A 24,068-nucleotide genomic window follows, 5' to 3' on the forward strand; every position below is an offset into this window, starting at 1 on the left:
CCCCCCCCCCCCCCACACCAACCACCACGGCCTGGGCTCATGAGCTCATGTTAAGGGCCGGCGCCAGCCAGCCTCTGCTTTTGGGCCAGGATCAAACTCTCATCCGGCCATCTGGAGAGGAAGGAGAAACAGGAGCGTACACGCGGCCTGACCCAGCCATACTTCAGTTATCACACACAGTACAGATTCACCCAGAGATCACATGAGAGGTGTTTATATATCTGCCAGTATAAGGATAGTTTAAGGACAGAATTGTGACTCTTGAACTGCAAAAAATGTTTTGGCATTGGTGAGACGGAGCCACCATCCCCCTTTTTAGAGCCTGGTCTCATAGACCAGAAGTAACATAATACACTGTACATAGTGAGGTCACCAGCAAATGCAAGCTACCGAAAGGTAAAAACGCTGAAGTGTAAAAAAGCATTCGAGGCAGTTGGAAGCTTGCTGATTGTTTTACATAGCGATTATGTTTGCATGTGTACACAGTGTTTCTACCATTTCTCACAACATATGTGTTGCTATTTCAGTCACCTTCATGAAATAAGCAACTTTTAATTAACAGTGTACAAATGTACAGGACAAAATGACATCATAAGAAGTCTGGAACTGCGGATGAAGGACTGCAGGACTGGCAACCAAAACGTTTACTGGTTCAAATTCCTGACCTGACGAAGACAACAGTCTTTCATTGTGGCCTTGAGCAAAGCACATAAACAGGATTGCTAACACTATTAAATCGCTGTGGATGAGAGTTTCTACTAAATTACTAAAACGAAAATGTAGACTTAAATCTGAGACACTGAAATGACCAGATGCATTTGGGCACTTAAGCCTTGGACTGACACCTAAGGTCTAGATATGGAATATGGGGAATATGAGTCTTACTTTGGAACATAACCTTGGAATTCATAGTATATTTTATACATTTTATCAAGTTAGTAAATCATCCTAACTTTTGGAAGTTTTGGAAAATAAAACATTTTGAAATACATACAAAATTTATTTAAATTATTTTGAGCTGGTAGCCTAATGCACAGTAATGTAACTTACTGTGATATACTGTATCATACTAGAGTGTTAAGGAAATACATGCAGAAAGCTAAATGCTGTGAGGGCTGGTTGCCTTAGCTTGAATCAGCCTGAAATGAGAAACACAGCATTTAGGCGAGTAAATAACAGCAAGTGTAAAACAAATATGGATAGACAGATAAAAGGCTGGCACAGAGTTGGGTGTTCCATCTACTCACAGCTGGGAGTTGCCGTTAATGGGAGCTTTATTTATTGCCTCAACTTCTCTCGTGAGAATCCAATATTTATTTTCATTTGCCCGGCACCCAGTGCTACTGCCTCACGGTGACTTGCATACATAAGAATGGATAGAGAGGAGACAGGGACAAAACGGTGCCCCGCAAGCCACCCTCCTCCTCATTAGCCCGGCTGCTACGACGTAGTCCTTCTGAGGGGGGCTGTTCTTGCGCGGAAACAGGAGGAAATGCCGTTTTCAAACAAGAAACACATCTTATCACTGATTCTGAATTACTGTTCAGCTAGGACCGCTAGGCCCTCAGCAAATGTACTGTTCAGCTAGGACCGCTAGGCCCTCAGCAAATGTACTGTTCAGCTAGGACCGCTAGGCCCTCAGCAAATGTACTGTTCAGCTAGGACCGCTAGGCTCTCAACGAATGTACTGTCAACTGGTAATGGTCAATATTGGACGGTTGTCCAGGTGGGCTAAATGTCTATATGTTTTAATACTGTCCGCTATTGGCCCATTACCATGGTGATACGTTTATTGCGTGGGCTTCACTTGACGGTCTGTAAATATGGGAAGATAAAAACAGATCATTCTATAGGCGTGTATCTGTTGTTAATATTTCCCTTGGTATTGCCTTTCAGTACAGGTCATCCTTACTGGCATTCAAATGAGGCTTTAAAAATATATTTTTATGTGGATCTGATCTGGGACCAGAAGGGTCTGTACTGTGAACTCTACATGTGTATTACAATTCAATAAAGCTGCTATGCCCTTGACAAGGAAAATGTCTGACAGAGGTCGACAAACACAGTTCATTGCTCCATAGGCATTTTGCCTTTTCTTCCTTTTCTCCTTCTGCGTGCCCAGAACAAAGAAAGAGAGGAAAATATAATCCTGCCCTTTCCGTCCAGTACCTCAGAGTGTGAAGGATCCAACCCAGAGGGACAGTCAGCTTAAGGAAAACCTTTTTCTCAGAATGTTTCACCTTTGCCCTCCTCTTGGAGAATCGCTGAGGACCGGTTCTTCCCAGAGGGACACCTCCCCATGCAGAGAGCAGCAGTCTGTCCAGGACATCAAGCTCCTGGCTTCTTCGCCACCAAATCGCAAACGACCTTGAAATCTTTGGCGCAGACAGCTCATGTAAATTATTCACAGGATGAAAAAAAGAAAACTCCCAACCAATATGAACGGAAGTCAAATGCAAGTCCAAGTCCTTTTCATGATGGTCTATGCAGATGGGCACGGATAAATGACCTCAGTGGAAGCAAGACGTTTAGACGAAGTAGAGCTGTAGAATGCGAGTCGGCCCAACGTTTCTCGGAGGACATCAGAACTGTTGAAGTACATTGGAAAGTCCAAGCATAATGAAACAGTGGACTCTTTCCAGTTGAGGCTCTGTGGGATTCTGCCAATTACGACCAGAATGTTGTGAAAACACCCGCAGCGCGACTGTCCACAGCAGGTACTGTCAGGCACGGGACCCCCTGAGCTACGCCCGTCGTACGCCGCCTTTATCTGCATCTGTATACAGCCGCCTTGGCATTAAGGCTGACGATAATGACCAACCAGATGCTCTTGTTCATCAGAGGATGGACGGGGCCGGCCGGTCGGCCAGGACTGTGATCGAGCTGCACCAAAAATAAACCCCCTCATCATAAAAATGGGCAGATGAAAATTTGATGAGGGACAGCGCGCTGCTGAAATATTCCGTTTGCCTTTGCAAGTGAATTTTGTTTGGTCCCCTGGGGGACGGGAATCCACGTCAGCTGCCCGCCACGATATTTACGCCTGAGGTGCTACTGGCGTACAAGGAGGATCCCACACTTAGCAGCCTTTCAAAGATCCCATCCCTGCAAATGTTGCTCTCTGCATAAAATCCAGATATTTCAGCCTTCTCCTCAGAGACGCGTTGCCCGCCTAGTAACCTTTGAAGATACTGGCATCGTTGGGGAAACAAACCGCTCTTCACTTCAAATGATGCTTTATTCCCTCAATTAGGCCCTACGTTTTTTTTTTATCTCCCCCTCCAAATAGAAATTTGCTTATCCCCATATCCTCCTCATGTTTCATATCTTACCTCAGCTAGTATTTTAAAGATGGACGTTTCATATTACAATAACATTCCTAAAATTAGCCGGTACCTGCTGAGTGACAATGCAAAGCTAGTCGGATGCTCACTTTTCTATTCACAAATTGACACACTAGAAGCTGACAGTGTAAATGGACTCTTTCTTGTCACCAGGAAAAAGAGGATCCTACAGAAATAGACGAGGCTGCAGAGCCTTGGAACTGGGGAGGGTCGGGGCTGGGGAGGGTCGGGGCTGGGGAGGAATGGGGTGCTGTTCTCTACTGAGAAGGAGCTAACTTCCCCATATGACAGTGTTGGGAACTTGGATTCCAGCCCCTGAAATGTTAACCTAATTAGCCACATTGGTTTTGTAAGTGTTAGGTGTTCAGAGTAGCAGAAGTGTTAGGTGTTCAGAGTAGCAAAAGTGTTAGTGTTCAGAGTAGCAGAAGTGTTAGTGTTCAGAGTAGCAGAAGTGTTAGTGTTCAGAGTAGCAAAAGTGTTAGTGTTCAGAGTAGCAGAAGTGTTAGTGTTCAGAGTAGCAGAAGTGTTAGTGTTCAGAGTAGCAGAAGTGTTAGTGTTCAGAGTAGCAGAAGGCGAGAAGCCAAAGCAAAGACGAAGCCGACAGGGCAGAAAGCAGGGATGGGTTAACTGTGTTATCCTGGGAAGAGCATCATTAGTCAGACGACAGGTTACTCCCCTGCAAGGAAGCACAGCGAGAGAAAACAACTGCAGTTTGAAGAGGAGAAAAAATCTATACATTTCTGAACCGATAGCGTACTAATAGAAATACTCTCGTTGGGATGAGACAGCCATTTCACAAAAAGTTTTCACATGAAAGTTATGCATAGCATAGGCATAGTAACAGATCCACCCAATGTATTTTACATATTTTCCAGAACGGTCCATTTCTCCAGACAGACATGAAAGTTTTTGAGAATACCGATAACAAGATCAATGAGAGGAGAATGTGCCTCGATGAAGAGGGGAATACTGATCAGCAACGCAAAGTTCAGAGGCTGTATCAAGTGCTGAGTCGGCGTGATTCCACAGAATGTGTGTGCGTTTGTGTGTGCACGTACTGTAAACGTGCGTGTGTTTGTGTGTGTGTGTGTGTGTGTGTGTGTGCATTATACACAGGTGTTACCCTGTCAGGTTGTGGTGATATCGACAGTAAGTCTTTATACAAACATACTGTATAAGCACTACGTGAAAAAGGGAGAAATGCACAAAACGCGACTGTGGAAATGTACCGCCAGTAGTTCCCCACACATTAACCGGTGGAACACTTTGACAAAGACAAGGACAGGCATACTAAAGGACGCCACAACGAGGGAATGAGGGACTGATCACGTGACCTATCCCTGACCAAAGCCTTGGCCGACAACTGGATGTTTGACCGACGTCTCTGATGGGGATTGCATAAGGGCTTAACGAAGAAAGAACTAACAAGATTTTCACCAGAGATTACACTTTACCCTCCACCATATCCCCTCCACTGTACATTTACCGCTTTCTTTTCAACCTACTGTTCCACGCCACCCAACTATTTTTCTAGAAGCACAACCTGTTCCAAAACCAGGCCCAGGCCCTGCGTCACGAACAAGCCAACGCAGACCAACGCAGATTAGAAAGACGATGCCCCGGTGGGACGAAGAAGCACAACTGAGGCCACACTGAAATGTAATCATTTAAAATCTCCTCTGTTTTCCTCTGCCGCAGAGTCATCCAGACAGAGAGCTCCATCAGCTGAGACAGTGGGAGACAAGCACGGGGTCCTTTTCGCCCCGCTCAAAATGACCTTACAAGGACGCAGACAGCTGAATTCAATCAATCATTCAAATTTATTTATAAAACCCCTTTTTGCATCAGCAGTTGTCACAAAGTGCTTTTACAAAACACCCAGCCTTAAACCCCAAGGAGCAAACAACAGTGTTGAATTTCAGTGGCTTGGAAAAACCTCCTAAGAATGCCAACATTTTGGAAGAAACCTAGACAGGACCCAGGCTCAGAGAGGTGACAAGTTATCTTCTGGCTGTGGCAGGTGAACACATTAAGATTACAATTGTAATAATTAATAAATGCATGTGGGCTGAGTCCAGAGTCTATTTAAACTTAGTCCAGGTCAGAAGCATGACCAGATGGACAAGGAAAGGGACAACACAGTGAAATAATGGTGTCGGAGGCCAGTGGAAGGATGTGTCTCATAACACTCTTCACATCTGTGATTGGAAAGGCCCGCGGGGCTGTGAGGATTACCGCTGCCCCTGTCAGGTGTGACAGATCGGCGTCAGGCCGTGACACTCTCTCTGGGCTCCCCTGACCCCAGCCCCCCCCCCCACCCCCCCAGCTCAAATCCATTCCAGCGTCCCAACTGGGGCCAAGCAGCAACACCGGCTGTGTGTTGAAGGAGACCGGGCAGGGCTGCGTTTGACAACCGTCTTCAAACCATGTCCACCAGGCTGTCTGCATGGGTATGAATGTTGGACGCTGAACTCTCTTCGGTGGTGGAGTCCTCGTTCCAGCCCCGCCAAAAACACGGCTAACAATGTACGTTACGGCATTATTAACATGCGTTGTGGACTGGGCTGGTGCATGTTTAGAGCTGGGAGCCGGAAGAACGCGCTATTTCCGTCTGTTGTATTCGTTTCTACCACTAATCCACTTACACTCTAAGAGGTTTCTGTGTGGATTTTTATGTTTTTTATTGGACGTGTTTCCTCGTGGGAGAGGAAACAGAAGACAGATGAGAATGAGGTTAACGGGACGGAGGCCCCAATATCACTGTCAGTTCTGCCCACAGGATCCCTGTTGTGGATGAATAAATCACATTAGTACACAGAGATATTCCTACACACTTGTAGAGTAGATTCAGGCTGCCCGTGTCTCTCCTGAGAGTCCAAGCTCAAGGAAATCCCCTGTTCTGCTGACCGTTAGTCAGATAGGGCAGAAGGATGAACAGATCATTTTACATCAAATTTCACATCCTATTAACATTTCAACAACCAATAAATGTTTTGGGAAACTTTGATGGCAATTCGATGGAATGTTCAACCTGAGCAATAAGGTTATTAAGTTCTGGAAAAACATTCACAACTGTCCAGGGAGACAAATGGTTTGGTTTTTATCTATTCCAGCAGTGTGAATTGGAAATGATGCAAGCATTATTGGTTAAAGTGCAGTTTACATTTTAAATGAAAATGTATCCATATCAGATGAACCATTTAGAAATTACAGCATGTTTTGTACATAGTCCCCCCATTTCAAAAATTGTTCAAATGTATCTGGACAGTTTGGCTTCACAGCTGTTTCTTAGCTGATTCTAGGCTTCACATTTGCATGTCTGTCAACATGAGGACAAAAGTAATGTAAGTCAAACTGGCCATTATGAGGCAGATAAATCAGAGACAGCGTAAACCTAAGGAACAGAAGATGGCTGCAGTACAGGTCTGGCAGAGCACCTCCAGGGAAGAGACCAATTGTCTGCTGATGTCTGTGTGACAGACCTCACCCCACCACTGCATACAAATGATATGCAACCAAGTACTAAACATGATTACTATACTGTACATAATGTTCAGCTGACAAAATACTTCTATTGGATCATTCCAAATCCAAACTGACTTAGTACAGAGAGAAAGAAAAACACAGCATATGTTTCACTATCCCAACACTTTTGTTGGAGTGAAAGTTTGATTTGAAATAATTAAGTGGTTTTCTGAGGTTTTGCGTTTTCCATTACACAGTAAGGTGTCAAGTAAAACAAAGCTTTTCATGGCTATTTGGTGGCTTTAAAAGTGCTGACCGAGCTTTTTTGCTCAAACGAACTGTTCCCCAGGGTTAGGGATGAAGATGAGATATATTTTAGGAAGCAAAACAGACACCGCGAAAATTGAAGTGTGGTTTGGTTTGCTTGTTCTACATTCTTACTGAGATAACGGGAGGGAAGGGGAACCTTTTCAGCAAAGGATTTGTATTTTTTTACAACATTTGCCTCATGGGATTGTCAGTCTCTTTCTCTGTAAAGTTAATTCATCAAGGTAATATATGGACTATAATTGGTTTCTTTCTATATGGGTGTCCTTATGATTCCTTTCATCATCTGGATCCTTTTGAGCTTTATGATGTCTATATCAGAACTGTACTGGATGTGATGGATAATAAGTGATCATGTCAGATCGTTAGAAGCTGGTGCGTTCATCACATTCTGTGTGCTTGTTAAGGGTTTACTTACGGACCTTTATTTAAGCAATTATTGATATCTTGAAAATGATGTGTACTAATTCAGATTATCTTGGAACTATTTGGTGAAATACATTTTTCACTGTGGCAGTATTGTTTTCATATAAACAGAGATAAAAGTCCTTGAGTGTATGTTTACATTTTCTGTTACTAAAGCATCCAAAATAGACTGACTTCATCCGGTGTCCAGAAAAGTGGATTTGTACAGAAGACTAAAATGTACACACCCTTTTGTGTATGAAACATTTCTGAAATCAAGACAAATCCTGTCACATTTGGGAAGATCTTGTAACCAACAATAAAGTATTTAAGTGAAGCTCAAATAGATCTCTTCTATTAAGAAAAAATACACAAAAAAATCTAAACGGGCAGGCGCTGGCTGCATAGGTGTGCACATCCTTTATAATTGGGGTTGTAAATGAGTTCAGATTTAAATAGTCACAAGGGAAATTTGCTACATAGAATATCTATTTTTTTTTATTATTTATAAATTTTAAAGGTACTGCCTGTGTCATGAAACACTGGAACAGCATCACCAGGACATTGCAAAGATAAGGACATCTCCCCACCATCCAAGCCCAAAACCATCCAAGCCCAAAACCATCCAAGCCCAAAACCATGTGGGTAGATGTATTACTGCCTAGACTAAGATAAGGACATCTCCCCACAATCCACACCCAAAACCATGTTGATAGATGTATTACTGCCTAGACTAAGGTAGAACTTTTTGGCCTTCATTACCCAGAGTGCCTCCTAATGACATGCATGCTATGTAGCTGCTTCTCTTCAGCAGGGACAGGGGCTCTGGTCAAGACAGACAGGACAATAAATAACTCCAAAATGTCAAGATATCTTTAAACAAACCTTGCTCTCCAAAATGACAACGATCCCAAACACAGTCAAAATCAACCAATCAATAGCAAAAAGGAAGATCAATGTCCTGGAATGGCCCAGTCAGAGCCCAATCATAGAACATCTTTGGACCAACCTAAAGATGGCTACGCACAGGAGATGCAATTTGACTGAACTCTTCACGTTTTTCACTTAAATGTTGTAAGGATGTGTAGACATTGATATCCACAGTATGTTGTTTATTTGCACATTATGAACAAAAAGATTATGGAATATTTGTTCTGACATTAAATCGAAAAGAAAGTAAAGAAATTTGTATATTGAGTTATTTGTCCGATTTTTCTTTTGACCATGTCTAATAATGTAATCCTACTATGCATAATTCTTACCCATGCCATAACCAGAAAATAACTAAATAACTTAACATTTATGCCTCAAATGAACTTAACTCGAATATCTAAACCTAACAAGAAATGCAGCTGACTTCTAACTGGACGGGTTAACCCCGAGGAGGGCAAATACTGTATCCTCCATTCTGGCTTTAGTTAACCCTAAATGCAATAAGGCAGCTCCCTGAACCTCGTCAATTTGGGGGGGTTGTATTGTAAGCGCACTTTAATATGGTACTATGTTCTCTGCCGACAAGAAGACATTAGCTAAGACAGGCATTAATCAAGATATTTTTAAGACTGTATTGTCAATTTCAGACTCTATAACATCCATAATGGAACGTGCACTCTAAAGTAAAAATGTAAATGACTGCTGTTTAAAAAGGTTGTGTTGTTCAGACTTTTCCTTGAGCTATCCATGTTTGAACTAAGACATAAAAACTTGTCATGAAATGCAAATCCAGTTCATCATCCATAATGCAACTGGCTTAATTATTTTAACATTCCAACATTTCAAAGGCCCCTTTTTGGTGTTTATACCCCCTGAAGGAGTACTATAGAATCCCAAATTCAAAACTTAAACTCCATTTCATATAAACGTAAAGTTTAATAATGCTTTTATCACCCTAGAACCACAAAACAGGTGCAAAAGGTGACACTGTGGGAACCTAACTTGAGATACGCCGGTGAATCTCAAACTTTCACGGAAAACGCTTCGTGGTTATAAACAGCTGTCCCTACTGTGACGAGTGTAGAATGAGCACCAGAGTTTCCAGAGCCTATTTCTCAGAGCCATGGCAAATGAAGACATAGCGGGGCTTCAGTCTGTCTGTCGAACACAATGCTCTCAGCTGACAGCTTGACATGTCTCTTATCACTAGGTAGTGGGGGAAGGTGGAAGAGGAGCTGAGGAGGATAATGGCTATGCCAATATATTAGACCCAACTGGATCCATCCGTCACATCTGACATGGTACCATTGCCTAACAGGAAAATAGGTTCCGGGGTCCCTCTCACCCCAATCCACATATCAATGACAGAGTCCCTATTTTCGCCTGTTATTATACTGTTTCCTGATTGACTGTTTGCTGACTGACTGATAGTCTTTGTATAATGCAGGCCGAGAGATGAGAAATGACTTCTGGACAGTGGACCCAGATAGGATTCACGGAATAATGATTTGTGGGGTAACATCTGTAGACTTCCCTGCTAACTAAACTTAATCCACACCAGCTAGTTATCACTTAAATGCTGCCATGTAAGGCTGGTGTGTGTGTGGCGTATTTTCTCAAGAATGGTCCCGTGTTCAACACCCAGAATGACAATGCTGAGCGGTTGTCTGAGGAGGAATAACTCCTTGTCTCCTCTTGTTCTGCTGATGGTTTTCACGCACACTGACAAATGCATCTGCTTGGCCCTGGTCCACATGCCATCTATGGTCCCTCCTCCTGGGGGCCGCTTCAAACTACAGCTTGAAAAGTGACTACATCAGAGAGCTTTTGCCGTAACCAGAGGAGCCTGGTGGTGATGTTTGAAGCTCTGACTAACGATACATTATCTTCCGCAGAAAATCCAGAATGTTCTATGTTGCTTCCGCACGGCTATAAATAGAGACATATCCAGTGGAAAGATCAATTACTATGACTGCCTTTGTGAACAAGCTTTGTCCGAGCATTCATAACAAAGTCCTCAAAGCATGACTCAAATCGCAAAATAGGAGACTGTAAGACAATTCAGCCTGCTTCCCAAAAGCAGCATCTTACCGAATTAGGATCTTAGTGCTTCACCCAATTAGGTTTAATCACCAGTTGATTACAGCGCTCCTCATGGCAAAAGGAAAATGAGCCGTGGAGAGGGAGGAAGGAGGCGAGGAGAAGCAGGAAAGGAGGCAGAGGAGAGAAGCGGAAGAAGAACAGGAGGAAGCAGCAGCAGTTCCGTCCCCGTGCTGATGGGCCAATTACATTACAGAGACTCCCAGCAAGCAAAGTCTTTTGAAAGATGTCTTTTCAACATCATTTCAACTTCTTTTCAACCAGAAATATGTCTTTTCAACATCCTTTCAACTTCTTTTCAACCAGAAATATGTCTTTTCAACATCCTTTCAACTTCTTTTCAACCAGAAATATGTCTTTTCAACATCCTTTCAACTTCTTTTCAACCAGAAAGATGTCTTTTCAACATCCTTTCAACTTCTTTTCAACTAGAAAGATGTCTTTGCAACATCTTTTCAATGTTTAATTATCTAAGACCTGGGCCTCTTCTGTCTGCGTGAGCAGTGCATTCAGCAATGGGACACACACACACGTACACACGCGCACGCACAAGCACACACGCGCCATCAGGGACGCCTTCCCCTCCCCATCTTTCAAACACTGCGAGTGCTTTGCAATATTGAGGGATGAATAAAATATCGAGCAACCCTTTTCAGGTGGGTATTAGTTTAACATTTCCCCTCTATTCCCTGATCGTTACAAGCCAGTGAACATCAGTCATTTGCTCTTTACTTCCATGTGTCCACTTTACCACTCAACCCCCCCCACATATCCTCCCTTTAAAAACTATTTCCTTTTTGACATGCAGGAGTAATTATTGATTTAAGGCTTGGGCAATGCAGGGACGCCATGAGGAGCTAATTTGTGCATTTTATCCATATTGACATAAGCGAAGACTACTGAATAAAGCACTGAGATGGGATTTGAGTAGAATTGTCTGTTAGCAGAATGAGTGACCATGTCTATGCATGTACAAAACCATTTGTGTCTCGGGCGGAATACGTACAATTAGGACCAAGCATTTTGGCATGAGACTAAAACCCACAACCCTACATACAAGAAAAACTGTCAAAAGAGGCAAACATAATTAGAAGCATTTACCTGGCCGGTACCTCTATGTTGGAGATGGCATAGAAGTATTTGAGGAGGTTCTCCCTCTGGACGTAGGTCCCCCCCAGGGCCGGCCTGAGCAGCCTCAGTCTGAGGTTGGTGAAGGTGAAGAAGTCCCTCAGGCCCTTCATGCTCTCCATGCGCGTGTAGAGGCCGTCCATGTTCCGGAGGTTGGGCCCGGCGAAGACGGTGAAGCGCTGTGTCACCTCGAAGCGCACCACCTTGTCGTTCTTGGAGCCCACCCAGCGGGAGTACTGCTCCGTGCAGATGACCCGCGTCACGTTGGCGGCCGAGAGGTCGCGCACCCGCTTGGCCGGCATGCCGAACGCGTCCATGCAGTCGTCGGCGTAGAACTGGTAAGGCTGCCACGTGCGCCCCTTGTCCAGGGACTTCTCCAGCACCATGATGGTGGGCCGGCCGTACTCAAAAGTCACCTGGATGTCGTCAGTCAGCTCCAGGCTCTTGTTCCAGGCCAGGGAGATGTTGGCCAGCAGGGGCTCCGGGAAGCGGCTCCATGTCACCGTCTGCCAGTAGGTGATCGGGCCGCCGCGCTCGCGGTCCTGCATCAGCTGGGGCGGGTGGGCCAGGTCTGGGTTGGAGGCGTCACACTCGTCACTGCACATGTACGGGTTCTCCTGGAAGAGGGTCGCGCAGACAACTGGTCAGTTTTTCCTTCCGTTTTGGAATTGCTGCACACTGTCTTCTAATTTCATTTTGGGCAGAATAACGGTAAGAATGAATTCATATGGCAACAAATGTGGTTTTGTAGCATGATTACAGGGTCTTGGAGGAGGTCTGAGCTCCAGAATGTCGTAAATATGCCAATTTTGATTGAACTTTTCATAACTGACAGAACCATTCTGAGAATTTAAGTGTGTCAACCGCCCCCCTTTGTTTGTTTTTTTTGGGGTGGGGGGGTATAAGGAAATAGTCATAGGCTGCCAGTGTATGTAAGTATTGTAAATCTGTCACTTTACCTACTAATACTGCTCTACTGACACATGGATTACACACACAACTGATTAACCAGGGAGGTTACCCTCAACGTGGTCATCCCTGATCCTTAAATCCCAGTGTCACTACATCACAGCACTTGGATTGAGTGCAAACTGTCACACTCTTGTCACCAACACTCATCCTCACGGCTTCCAGGCCTGGGGTTCAAATACAATCTCACATGATCTCAAGGCATTTACCCGAGCTTCATTTAGCTCGGGCCGGTCCAATGTAACCAATAGGACACTAAGAACGTCTTCACCTAGTATTTTCACACGGGCCGGACAGTGTTTAGCTACAGCACTGTGTGTGTGTGTGTGTGTATGTAGGAACATGTATATGTGTGTGTGTATGTAGCACCCAGTCCCTGACACATAACAGTGGCACATTATCTCGCTGTATGTCACTGGTGTTAGGAGGACCACGAACAACAGGTGCCCAAGTTACGGCCTCGGGAGTCCTTTACATTTAGCCTACAATTTAAGTCTCTTGGCAGAACACACAAATCCAGACCAAACACTGCACCAGGTGGCTTTCTTCGCTAAACCACTCCGGCAATTATCCACACAGGATTCCTGTCACAGCAGCCCAGTGCTAAGCAGACAGTTTGCCCGCCTCTCAATGACAGCCGCAGGGAATTCTGTCAGGAAATCCAGAATGGATAGCTTTCTTTCTCTGCCTGACCCTCTCTCTCTTCTCACAAACATTTCACACACACACACACACACACACACACACCCACATGCACACACACGCAGCATGCCTTTCCACTGAACAACGGATCTCTTTGTTTGTTTTTGAGACAATCCAATGTTCCTGCCATTAGAGTGGAAGCCCTCTGCTGATTTCTGAAGTTGTGGTCTAATGGCTGTAACTGGTTAATGGTATCAGGTATTTCTATACGGATTTCGGATGTTCAAACCATAGAAGAGGGGGAAGACTCAGTTCTTATCAGTCTTCCTTAACAAACTGGATAAATAGCAGTTGTTTGGGGGAAAATTATTGATTTTGTCCCAAATACGCATATGATTTCAAAGGGCTGTTTCTCAGCTTTCTTCAGCTGTGTCATGATTTCAGAAAGGGTGTTGCCCCACCACGTTATAAACATTAACATAACAGCAGGTCTTGATCAAGTAAGAAAAGGAGCATTCTGCTCCGGCTGGAAAGGGTTAAGCAGCGGTCTAATAGCATTAGCAACAGGTTCAGTCTCCCTCCCAGCGAGAGGCCGGGGTTTGCTGACCTCTGACCACCCATCAAGACGCCCATCAGTTAATCCGCGCAGACACCCACTTAACATTGTCAAGTCCAATCAGAAGGACATTGACTGACAAATACTCTGGGAAATACTGTTAGAAGTGAGGTGAGAAAACCAGTAAAGATAAAAGATAAAACACAAGAGAAAGCTGAACTACAGCAGCAAAACACCAAGATCAGGCACACTGTCCACAAGCCTAACATAGCAGGTTTAAAAGAAAACAGAAAAATACAAAAGCCCCGACTGCAGTCCACATACGGTTAGTGGGGTAAAATAAGTTATGTTGAAGATACTGTTTCACTTTAAAACAGACACTTGCCGTTTATGGTGACAGTGCTAAGTGTAACTGCACACAAACATACCAGACTGAACTGGTGTGGATGGGGAGCCATGTACAGTGTTGAGACTGGAGAGCTAGTAGCGCTACTATTCCCCCACATGGTGTGATGTGTCTCCTCTACTGCTTGACTTAATTACAGTGAAGGAAGCTCCCGCGAGAGGACTGCTCAAACAACAGCTGAGAAACAGCAGCCTAATTATACCAGAGAGAAAACAAACCGCACAAGCGCCTTGCCTGTCCCAGCATGGGCTATAGCCTACTGTCTTTTCATTTGCACCCACACAGAAACATGCACAGACACAAACTTCACACTATATGTTCAGAGCACTGTAAAGGGCTGCTCAGATAATGAGGAAGTATGAGAATGTGATAAATCAAGGATTTTTTTCTGAGCAATATCTGATGAACAACTTAATTTGAAGAATCCCCTAAGAGCTGTAGCGGCATGAAAACAGGCAGATGGAGATTATTTCATTTGGTCATAGCCAAACGGAATGAAATCGCTCCCCTTTGGGAGCACAGGAGGGGGGCTAAAGCTTCCATAAAATAATTGATGAGACAGGATAAAACTGCCCAAAGCTGCATGTTTTGTGACATTACAGACATTCTAAACTGGTAAGATGAACACACTGTGGAGACACGTCCTCACATTATCTACTTTAGATAAGATTACATTCGTTTTCATAGTCCACTGTAAAGACCCTACCATAGTACCCTGTAAAGACCCTACCATAGTCCGCTGTAAAGACCCTACCATAGTTCGCTGTAAAGACCCTACCGTAGTCCGCTGTAAAGACCCTACCATAGTCCGCTGTAAAGACCCTACCATAGTGCACTGTAAAGACCCTACCATAGTCCACTGTAAAGACCCTACCATAGTCCACTGTAAAGACCCTACCATAGTCCACTGTAAAGACCCTACCATAGTCCGCTGTAAAGACCCTACCATAGTCCACTGTAAAGACCCTACCATAGTCCACTGTAAAGACCCTACCATAGTCCACTGTAAAGACCCTACCATAGTCCGCTGTAAAGACCCTACCATAGTCCACTGTAAAGACCCTACCATAGTCCACTGTAAAGACCCTACCATAGTCCACTGTAAAGACCCTACCATAGTCCACTGTAAAGACCCTACCATAGTCCACTGTAAAGACCCTACCATAGTGCACTGCATATCACTGCTGTTGTAACCTGCATTGCTATTTTTAGTTGAGAATGTTTGTACATTCTAAAACGGACAACTGCAGTGTAGTGCAGAGTGATATTATTCCTGACTCATTTTAGCATGTGGGACGTGGTGTGGCATTGATGCCTAACTCCACATATGTACACTGTCTGTCTCTGTCTCTCCACTGTTTGTCTCTCTCTCTCTACACTGTCTGTCTCTCTCTCCACACTGTTTGTCTCTCTCTCTCCACACTGTCTGTCTCTCTCTGCACTGTTTTTCTCTGTCTCTACACTGTCTGTCTCTGTCTCTCCACTGTCTGTCTCACTCTCCACACTACCTGTCTCTCTGTGTGTTGTCTGTCTGTCTCTCTGTCTCTCTCTACACAGTCTGTCTCTCTCTCCACACTGTTTGTCTCTCTCCCTCTCTCTCTACACTGTCTGTCTCTCTCTCTCCACACTGTCTGTCTCTCTCTCCACACTGTTTGTCTCTCTCCCACTCTCTCTACACTGTCTGTCTCTCTCTCTACACTGTCTGTCTCACTCTCCACACTACCTGTCTCTCTCTATGTTGTCTGTCTGTCTCTCTGTCTCTCTGTACACTGTCTGTCTCTCTCTCTCTCCACACTGTTTGTCTCTCTCCCTCTCTCTCTTACACTGTCTCTGTCTCTCCACTGTCTGTCTCACTCTCCACACTACCTGTCTCTCTCTATGTTGTCTGTCTGTCTCTCTCTTACACTGTCTGTCTCTCTCTCTCTCTCTCCACACTGTCTGTCTCTTTCTCTCTCTCTCCACACTTTTTGTCTCTTTCTCTTTCCACACTGTCTGTCTCTCTGTCTCTACACTGTCTGACTCTCTCTCTACACTGTCTCTCTCTCTACATTGTGTCTGTCTCTCTCTCTCACTCTCTCTACAAACTGTCTGTCTCTCTCTCTACACTGTCTGTCTCAATTCAATTCAATAGGTGCTTTATTGGCATGAATGGATGGTGGCCACTGTTGCCAAAGCGAACATGCTTAGGTAGCAATAGTGATACAGTACATAAATAAATACAATGACACTATAAAAGCACAATTAAAATAAATAATACAGTATACCAAATTATATTGTATATTTCTACAGAGAATTAACATAAATACATAAATAACAATAATCAGACATTTACATTCTGGGTGGTATTGTCTCTTTTTTGTAATGACAGATCCGGACATAATCAGCTGCTAGGTCTATTGTTTCTGTATTTTCACCCAAAAGAATGCACCATGTTACCTGTCTCTCTCCCTACAATGAATGTCTCCCTCTCTCTATGCTGTCTGTCTCTCTCTCCACACTGTCAGCCTGTCCCTACACTGTCTGTCTCTTTCTTCACACTGTCTGTCTCTCTCTACACTGTCTCTCTCTCTCTCTATACAATGTCTGTCTTATCTTTTGTCTTTGAATGTGTGAATAATTGCATCAGTAGTAGAAGGGATATCTGCCCCTCCCTCACTCCCCTCCCTGAGTATTACTCTTTCCTCTTCTCATTAAGCACAGCTACATACAGTGAGCACTTCACTCCCAGCACTAGCTAACATCATGCAAGGGGGGTTAAAAAATGCAACGGCATCTCCTGTGGGCTGAGAGTGACTGAAATTAGCTCTAAATCATTCATGAACAGGAAAGCTTTCCCAAGGAAAGCCAACATACACAATCGGCAATGAAGTTGCTTTGCATGAAGAAGTTGTCAGCTGAGTGCACTTCCTCAAAACCCCAACGTACACAGCATGGCATTGATATACACTACAATCTGCAGTACACAGCATGGCATTGATATACACTACAATCTGCAGTACACAGCCTGTGTTTACACAGCCACCAAAAAAAAACTGAAATATTTGTAAAATGTTTTCTTTTCTTTATATGTGACCTATATCAGATTTATACAAGATGCAGCTTCTGAAGTAGCACACAGATGAAATTCTAATTTCCTTTTACTGTTCCTAAACATATTAGGGTGGTTGTCATGGTAATAAAAGGTAATATGGGGACAATGAAATATAAAAAGAGAATAATGTTGGTGGGCACATGCATACAAATAAAAAAGTAAATACATTCTGTAGCATATTTATTGTACGTTCACATTCGATTCTTACGGTCATTTATCCAGAAACCAGCGGATTTCAGTCTTCTGTCGGTGACCTTGAACAACAGATTCTGTAGTAGTTAGGTTAAACTTTCAGTTGGATCCAATCGCTACTCATGGTGCTGACTATGAGAGTTCTACTTTAGCACTTGTAAAGCTGGACCCTAGTCTACAGATAGTCTACCATATAAAGTTACTAAGTCTAATATTTTTGACCAATCACTTTAGATTTTTCTCAATTCTTTTCTGTTAGAATTGTTATAGACATTTGTTGAACTAATGTATTTGTGACTTCTACAGATTAATAGGGGAGCAGAGAATTACTGGTTTAGCACTAGGCTAATTAGAAAGGTACCGAACCTGTATTTTGCCAAGTAGGAAGAATGCAAGATATGCTGTCTCTATTTGCAAATATTATATGATAAACTGTTATTTGTGTTTAAGAGCATTTTGATGTCTGTTTTACCTGCCTTACAAAAAGTTATAATTGATGGAATTGCCATCACAGAATACAAATGATTGGATCTGAAAGAAACATCAGAATTAAGCAGCCTGTTAAAATGCAGCCATGAGTGTGGAATAAATCAGAGCCAAAAGATCTGAATCCATGCAGGGATTTTTATTTTGCTGAAAATATCAGAGATGTATCAGATGTGCAAATAATTGGCAAAACATCCGAAATGGCCTGTCTGAGTAAATGTCGCCTGGCCGTATGGAGCAGCCCTTTAGTAAACAGGCAAATAATGGCACATTTATCTTTCCATAAGTTACATGGTAGGTTGTCAGACAACTGAGGGAATTATCATTTACTAAAGGGGTATAGTCTACATTCTTGAAAAGCACAGTCAACAAGAAACCACTTTATTTTTCATAAAATTTTAATTCTGCACTACTTTTGGGCCAAGGAGTCATCAACACTCAGATGGGGGCTGATCAGCATTTTTCTTTTTTGAAGGAGTAGGCTTTACAAACAGCCACATCACCCTGCTGAACCCTTGGCCTCTATCTGAAGCTGATCAAGGTTGGGCCTGATCAGGTTTTGGTCAGGAGACCACCTAGATAAGTCAAGTTTAAGCTGTACTTGATGTAGGTCATCCAGCTGTAGGGTGCAAGGATATCCAATTCTCCCGGGGTAGTGGGGATGAGAACGCTACCTACCCTGAAATAATGTTGGTTTTAGTGTCTCTAGCTTTAACAATTCAGCAGTCACTTATAGTGGATTAATGTATGCAAACCAGTTTAGTTAAATTTGAAAGATGGCTATGTTTGTGGAAATGTTAAGAATTATAAGTATCTTCAGAGACCATAGTGCTTTCAACATCTCACCCAATGGACAGCGCTATGGGCTCTGAAGATCCTTATGATTTGGTGTCCTTGCTAGTTTCCACTGGCTTATGCTATATCGTGGCTCTCTCTGATTAACCCGTGTTTAATTTGACCAAATCCATCTTAACATTTCCACAAGAACTCTGCAGGCATTTATTAAGATTTAACTAGTGTTATCACACCTTACAGTATGGCTGTACTTCAAATGTGCTGTTATTTCTAAATGGTTAATCTGATCTGGATGAGAATACTCTAAAATTAAAGCTGTCAGTCTGGACTTTAACCCCATAGTCATATTTTACTTTCATATAATAAGAGCTGGAATACAGAGCCAAAAAGAATGTGTCACAGACCAAATCCTTTTGGAGTTCCTTGTTTATCATATTTCAAATACAGAGTTTGTTTGTTTTATAGAATGAAGTAATTCTGTTTTAATATGGGTGTAGTTACTAAGTCAGTGAGCATGCATTCAATTGGAATAGAAAAAAATTAATCATAATAAAAAAAATGAAAATAGTTTCAACAATTCTTTGAAATTCTGTCCTGCTATATGTCCTGCTATTAGCCCTAAATTTATTGTGTGGGACACGCAGGCATAGAAGAATATTTTGATTACTTTGTTAAACCCAAAGTGGTACTCAGTTAATACACCTTTAAGACTTGGAGAATCAGTAGTTTTGTCCTTGGTCAGCATTTATAACGCCTGTCTTATACCCTACATAAATCCTAATCAACAATTCCTTTAAAGTCAGTTTTTCATCACTCTTTGATATTCAGTTAAGGCCAACTGTAAAAAATTATGAAACTCAAACTTACCAGAGTACAGAACCTCTCCGGTGGATTGCCGCAAGTGATGCCAGGGGGATCCACCCTAATTTGCATGAACAGCTTCATAGCCATGGGTTTGGGCTGGCAAGCATAAAACTCCCATGTTGGTCCATCATCTGAACTAACCAGAGACTTGCAGTTGTCATACTGGCAAAGTGTCAATGTCACAAAGTGCAGGAGAAAAAGCACGTGTGAGAGCATGGCACTCGTAGAGACCACACCCATGGTCCAAGACCGAGAGTCCAGAGGGAGGCAAGCGATGCCACCGTCCGTCCACATAGGGAGAGGATCAGCTTGGAATCTGGCTGGTTTCCATGTTGGTACACCTGCCGTTTGCAGGAGAGGCTACAACCCAACAACTCGGCAGGATGTCTATGCAAATGTATAGGCTATCTGACCAAATAAGTCACATGAACTCCCTTTTTCATATATATAATCGTATGTTATAAACAAATCAATTCAAACGTAACAGTGAAGTATAGCTAAGGGAGCCTATTTTATTAGAAACTGATGACATGCAAATCCGGCGCAGATCACCTTGTGCACTCAAGGCAATCCACAGCAAAGTCGAATGTCCATGAATTGACCATTGAGAATATTCCGCTGTCCACTTAGATGCTCTCTCGATTAGATATTGTTGAGTTTCATGTCAGTCAAAGGATGGGATTAAACTCTCCATGGCTATATCGAGAAGGAGAAAAAAATCATTTATTTTAGAGAAAATAATAATAATTTAATATATAGGGCAAAAAGAAACTCTACCTAAAAGATCACTGCTGCTTGTTATTTTAAATAGATATATTTTGACAACTACTATCAAATATGAATCATTATTTAGAGGAAAAACAAGAACCCACGTCGGTCTGCTACGGTCATACTATGCCTATGAGAGGTAAACGGAACTGTCGACAACATTTCCCAGGCTGACAGTTAAAGTTAGTTCAACACTTAAAGAAACTACAACACTATAAATAATTATGCTAGAAATCCTGTATATTATCTCATTCTTTAACAACTTTGGACATTTTTGCACTTGTCCCAGGTGGCACACTGATGTTTTGAACTTTGACACCTCTAGCCTATTCAAACCTCTCATGCCTGAAGTGTAAGCTGGTGTCGTCTTTAAATGGAGAATGATTAATACATTTGCTAGGCATACATCATGACATCAAGTAATTGCTTTATTGCAGGATTATGTATTTAACAATACTGTATGTTTTGATGGTGCGTAATCACACCGGATACATCAACTGCAAGCAATTCCTCAAGGTAGACCACGAACACTTACCAAATTGCTCCGGTAAGGTATTGTCATTTTCATATTCTGTCATAGGTGCATCCTTTGCGAACGTGTTCTCAGCATTATGAAGCCAGCAGTTGGAACTAGGTTCGTCGTTTAAATCAAGCTTAAGGTTACAGTATTCTCTTCTGTAAGAGGATTAGATGATATGCTGTCGCCTTCTGTTTGTTTCTCTTCTGTTTGGTACTTTTGAGGAAAGCAGCGCGTTGTTAGGATGGTACCGTACACGTCCCGTACGCTCAATCGATGCGTTCTCGTGCAAAATATATTTGAATGTAATACTTTTACAGGAGTGGCAATGCCTCTATGCTTGTTCCCCTACTTTTTACCATTTCAATTGTAGTCTATGCGTGCTCAAAGGTGTAGAACGAACAGTTCTCTCTCTTTGTCGACTTCACTTTCCCCAGTGCATAAAATGCCCTTAATTCATAAATTCCCTTCTGCCATTGTCCTCTAGTCCTATTTGGCTTTCAGTAATCTATCAGATCTGTGAATCTGTGTGTGAGGAGAGGGTGCAACTTCACCTACCGCCCAGAAATATAACCATCCCATGAGCCGATCGGGCTATCCGTTCTGCTTAAAGGAGCAGTTCATAAGAATCATTCAAGGCCAATATGGATCTCAATATGGATTTTTCGCTTAGCAATACGTTAACTAACAACATTTGTTAACCACTTGCACGTTAGGATTCTATCGTTTTAGCAAGCATAGATACTCCAGTGTAATATTGTCTAAAACGAGCGTAAACTATGCTATAGTCATTTTCCTTACTTAAGAAATTGAATTTTGAATTGTTCAAACCCTACACCCAATCCGGGCTCTTTGTTCTGCCACTTCTGGGCTTTTGGCCGTCCAACCCCTACGGGAAGGCAACGCACAATCTGCCCAGGCAAAACTCTTCTGTCTTTGCACCCCAATGGTGAAATCAGATTCTCCTTGGAAGCTGGGATTGCAGAATATCTGCCAATTTCACAAAACATCTGAAACAATACCTCTTTAAATACTACATAAAATAACTACAGCCACTCTTTCTGTTGCCTTCGTAAATTAACAGTGATGTTCATTCGTTTTTTTTTATTGTCTTCATAACGCTGACTTTTGCCGATGTACTTACTACTACCTAGTTGTGTACTCAACCTAGATTCTTAAAATGTATGCATTAACTGAAAGCCACTCCGGAGAAGAGCCTCTGCTAAATGACCAAACTGTGAACTCAAAGTTGAACTGTCCGTGTTCATGATTAGATGACCACAAGTAATGAGTGTTCCTGATTAGTTGACCACAGAGTAATGAACAGTCCTGCCATTCATTCAGTCTCTGAAGACGAACAATAGTCTCAGGTGTCCCACAGTGACACTGTGTCCACAAATGTGGATATTTTAGGCTTCCTGCACCAAAGGTCAGGTCTTAGGAGGTTAATGCTATTTGTTTGTAGATACCAACCGTAACAAATATTTTAAACCTAGTAGAATGTTAAATATTTTAAGCCTATACATGACAGCTCAACGTGCACGCGAAGACAGGACTGCATTTCCCTTGCTACAAGAACTCCAAATATATGACGTATTTTATGCGACGTCTAACGTTCTAGGCTGCAGAAAAAATGGCGGACGCAATGAATGTCGGTGTAAATTTAGAAGCATTTTCTCAAGCAATAAGTGCAATTCAGGCACTTCGTTCCAGTGTAACGAGGGTTTTTGACTCTCTGAAAGATGGAATGAAAAACAAAGAAACCCTTGAAGGTCGCGAAAAAGTTTTTATTACGGAATTTCAAGATAACCTGCAGTCTGTGAATCGAGACTTGAAGTGAGTACAGCACAGCAGCCGAGTAGTCTTACGATGCTGGTTAGCCATAAACAGAGAGGATCATAATAAGAGATTGCGTGCTAACTAGCTTTCCGTCCTCCACGAATGAATGCTTTTTTCCTCCACATTAATATTTCAACTTGGTCAGTATCCATGAGCTGGTTGCTTAGAAATGGGCTAGTATGAGAAGACAAGTGAGAAATCATGTGCGAAAAATTGTTAGCAACTACTTAGCTGACATGATAAAACAAACAGAAACATGCACACCTTGGGAAAAAAATGTAAACATTGCAAAGTGGTTGTCAGTGTGAAACAGCTCATAGTGACACGTGTATAACTAAACAAAGATATCACATAAGATACCGTTACCAGTGGGTGGTTAGTGAAACCAAGTGGCCAGAACAAAACGTAGGAAAGGTGGGCAGAGACAAGCACATTTTAGCGACATTCTATTGGGCAACTATCATGTTTCTGTAAGGAAGCGCATTCTGTGCGGACACGATTGGCCTGCAAAACACTGACACTATGCGAAGTCACCCACGCCTCACCTCCTTAATGTTTCTTAGTAAATTGCATCTGACGTTTCATCAACAATCCGTCGGAGACGCAGTCTGCGTCTTTTTCCCGCCCTGATTGCATGGAAATAAATGTATATTTCCAACGATTTTTTTAATCATCTTGTAAGGTCTGTGACTGTTTTTATAATTGCCCTTTACCTAAAGGAATAAGAACTTGAGCCAAAAGAGGATTGTTTAATGGCACAGGGCATCAATCAGGAAGCCTAATTATGGTGACAATCAAAAGGTCACTCTCCTGAGCTGACAAGGTGAAAATCCTTATATTTGAGTCATTGAGCAAAACTACCATATCCTGTTTTAGATACAATTTATTAGTAGTTCACTTCCTTTTTCCAAATGCCTTTCTCCATCAGCCCAGCTCATCTTTTTTTGCTATCCTTTTATACTTTTTCACAATGTGTTCAAATCCCCTTTCTCAACCACCAAGAAATGTTGCATGTTTGTGGATGTTTCTTTTTTTCCCAAGCAGAGGTCTTCTTTCAAGAAACTGTTACGAATCCGTCTGATCTATTTTTTTTACACTATCAACGACTTGCAGCAGCTTTCAGTACCAAGAAATAATTCTGGCCATCCATACATGTGCTTGGCAAATAAAAAGCAATTCTGGTTAATTGTGTGTTATTGACGTGTTAAAGAGAATGACACGCCTATTGATTCTGGTGCTGT

The 24,068-nt window shown here is 42.6% G+C and overlaps 2 protein-coding genes across 6 annotated transcripts in view; one reads left to right on the plus strand and one right to left on the minus strand.

The window, feature by feature from the left end:
• ntng2a (netrin g2a) overlaps positions 1–21,548 on the minus strand; it is a 41,711-nt gene extending 20,163 nt beyond the window's left edge. For all 3 annotated transcript variants that reach the window (XM_010877154.3, XM_010877153.3, XM_034296558.1), the window contains exons 1-3: positions 21,007–21,548; positions 19,707–20,399; positions 11,676–12,319 (exon numbers count right to left, since the gene is read on the minus strand). In XM_010877154.3, coding sequence (XP_010875456.2) covers positions 11,676–12,319; positions 19,707–19,997 — 935 coding nt within the window. In that variant the 5' untranslated portion in view covers positions 19,998–20,399; positions 21,007–21,548. The remainder of the gene's footprint in view (positions 1–11,675; positions 12,320–19,706; positions 20,400–21,006) is intronic.
• A 1,063-nt stretch (positions 21,549–22,611) lies between these two features.
• Positions 22,612–24,068, plus strand: part of med27 (mediator complex subunit 27) — a 51,076-nt gene continuing 49,619 nt past the window's right edge. For all 3 annotated transcript variants that reach the window (XR_002197719.2, XR_004576728.1, XM_010877156.4), the window contains exon 1: positions 22,612–22,824. Coding sequence is in view for 1 of the 3 variants with exons in the window: in XM_010877156.4 (XP_010875458.1) it covers positions 22,622–22,824 (203 nt within the window). In the remaining 2 variants the exon portion in view is untranslated. The remainder of the gene's footprint in view (positions 22,825–24,068) is intronic.

The sequence above is a fragment of the Esox lucius genome, chromosome 13 (assembly GCF_011004845.1).
Source record: "Esox lucius isolate fEsoLuc1 chromosome 13, fEsoLuc1.pri, whole genome shotgun sequence".
NCBI classification, from domain to species: Eukaryota; Metazoa; Chordata; class Actinopteri; order Esociformes; family Esocidae; genus Esox; species Esox lucius.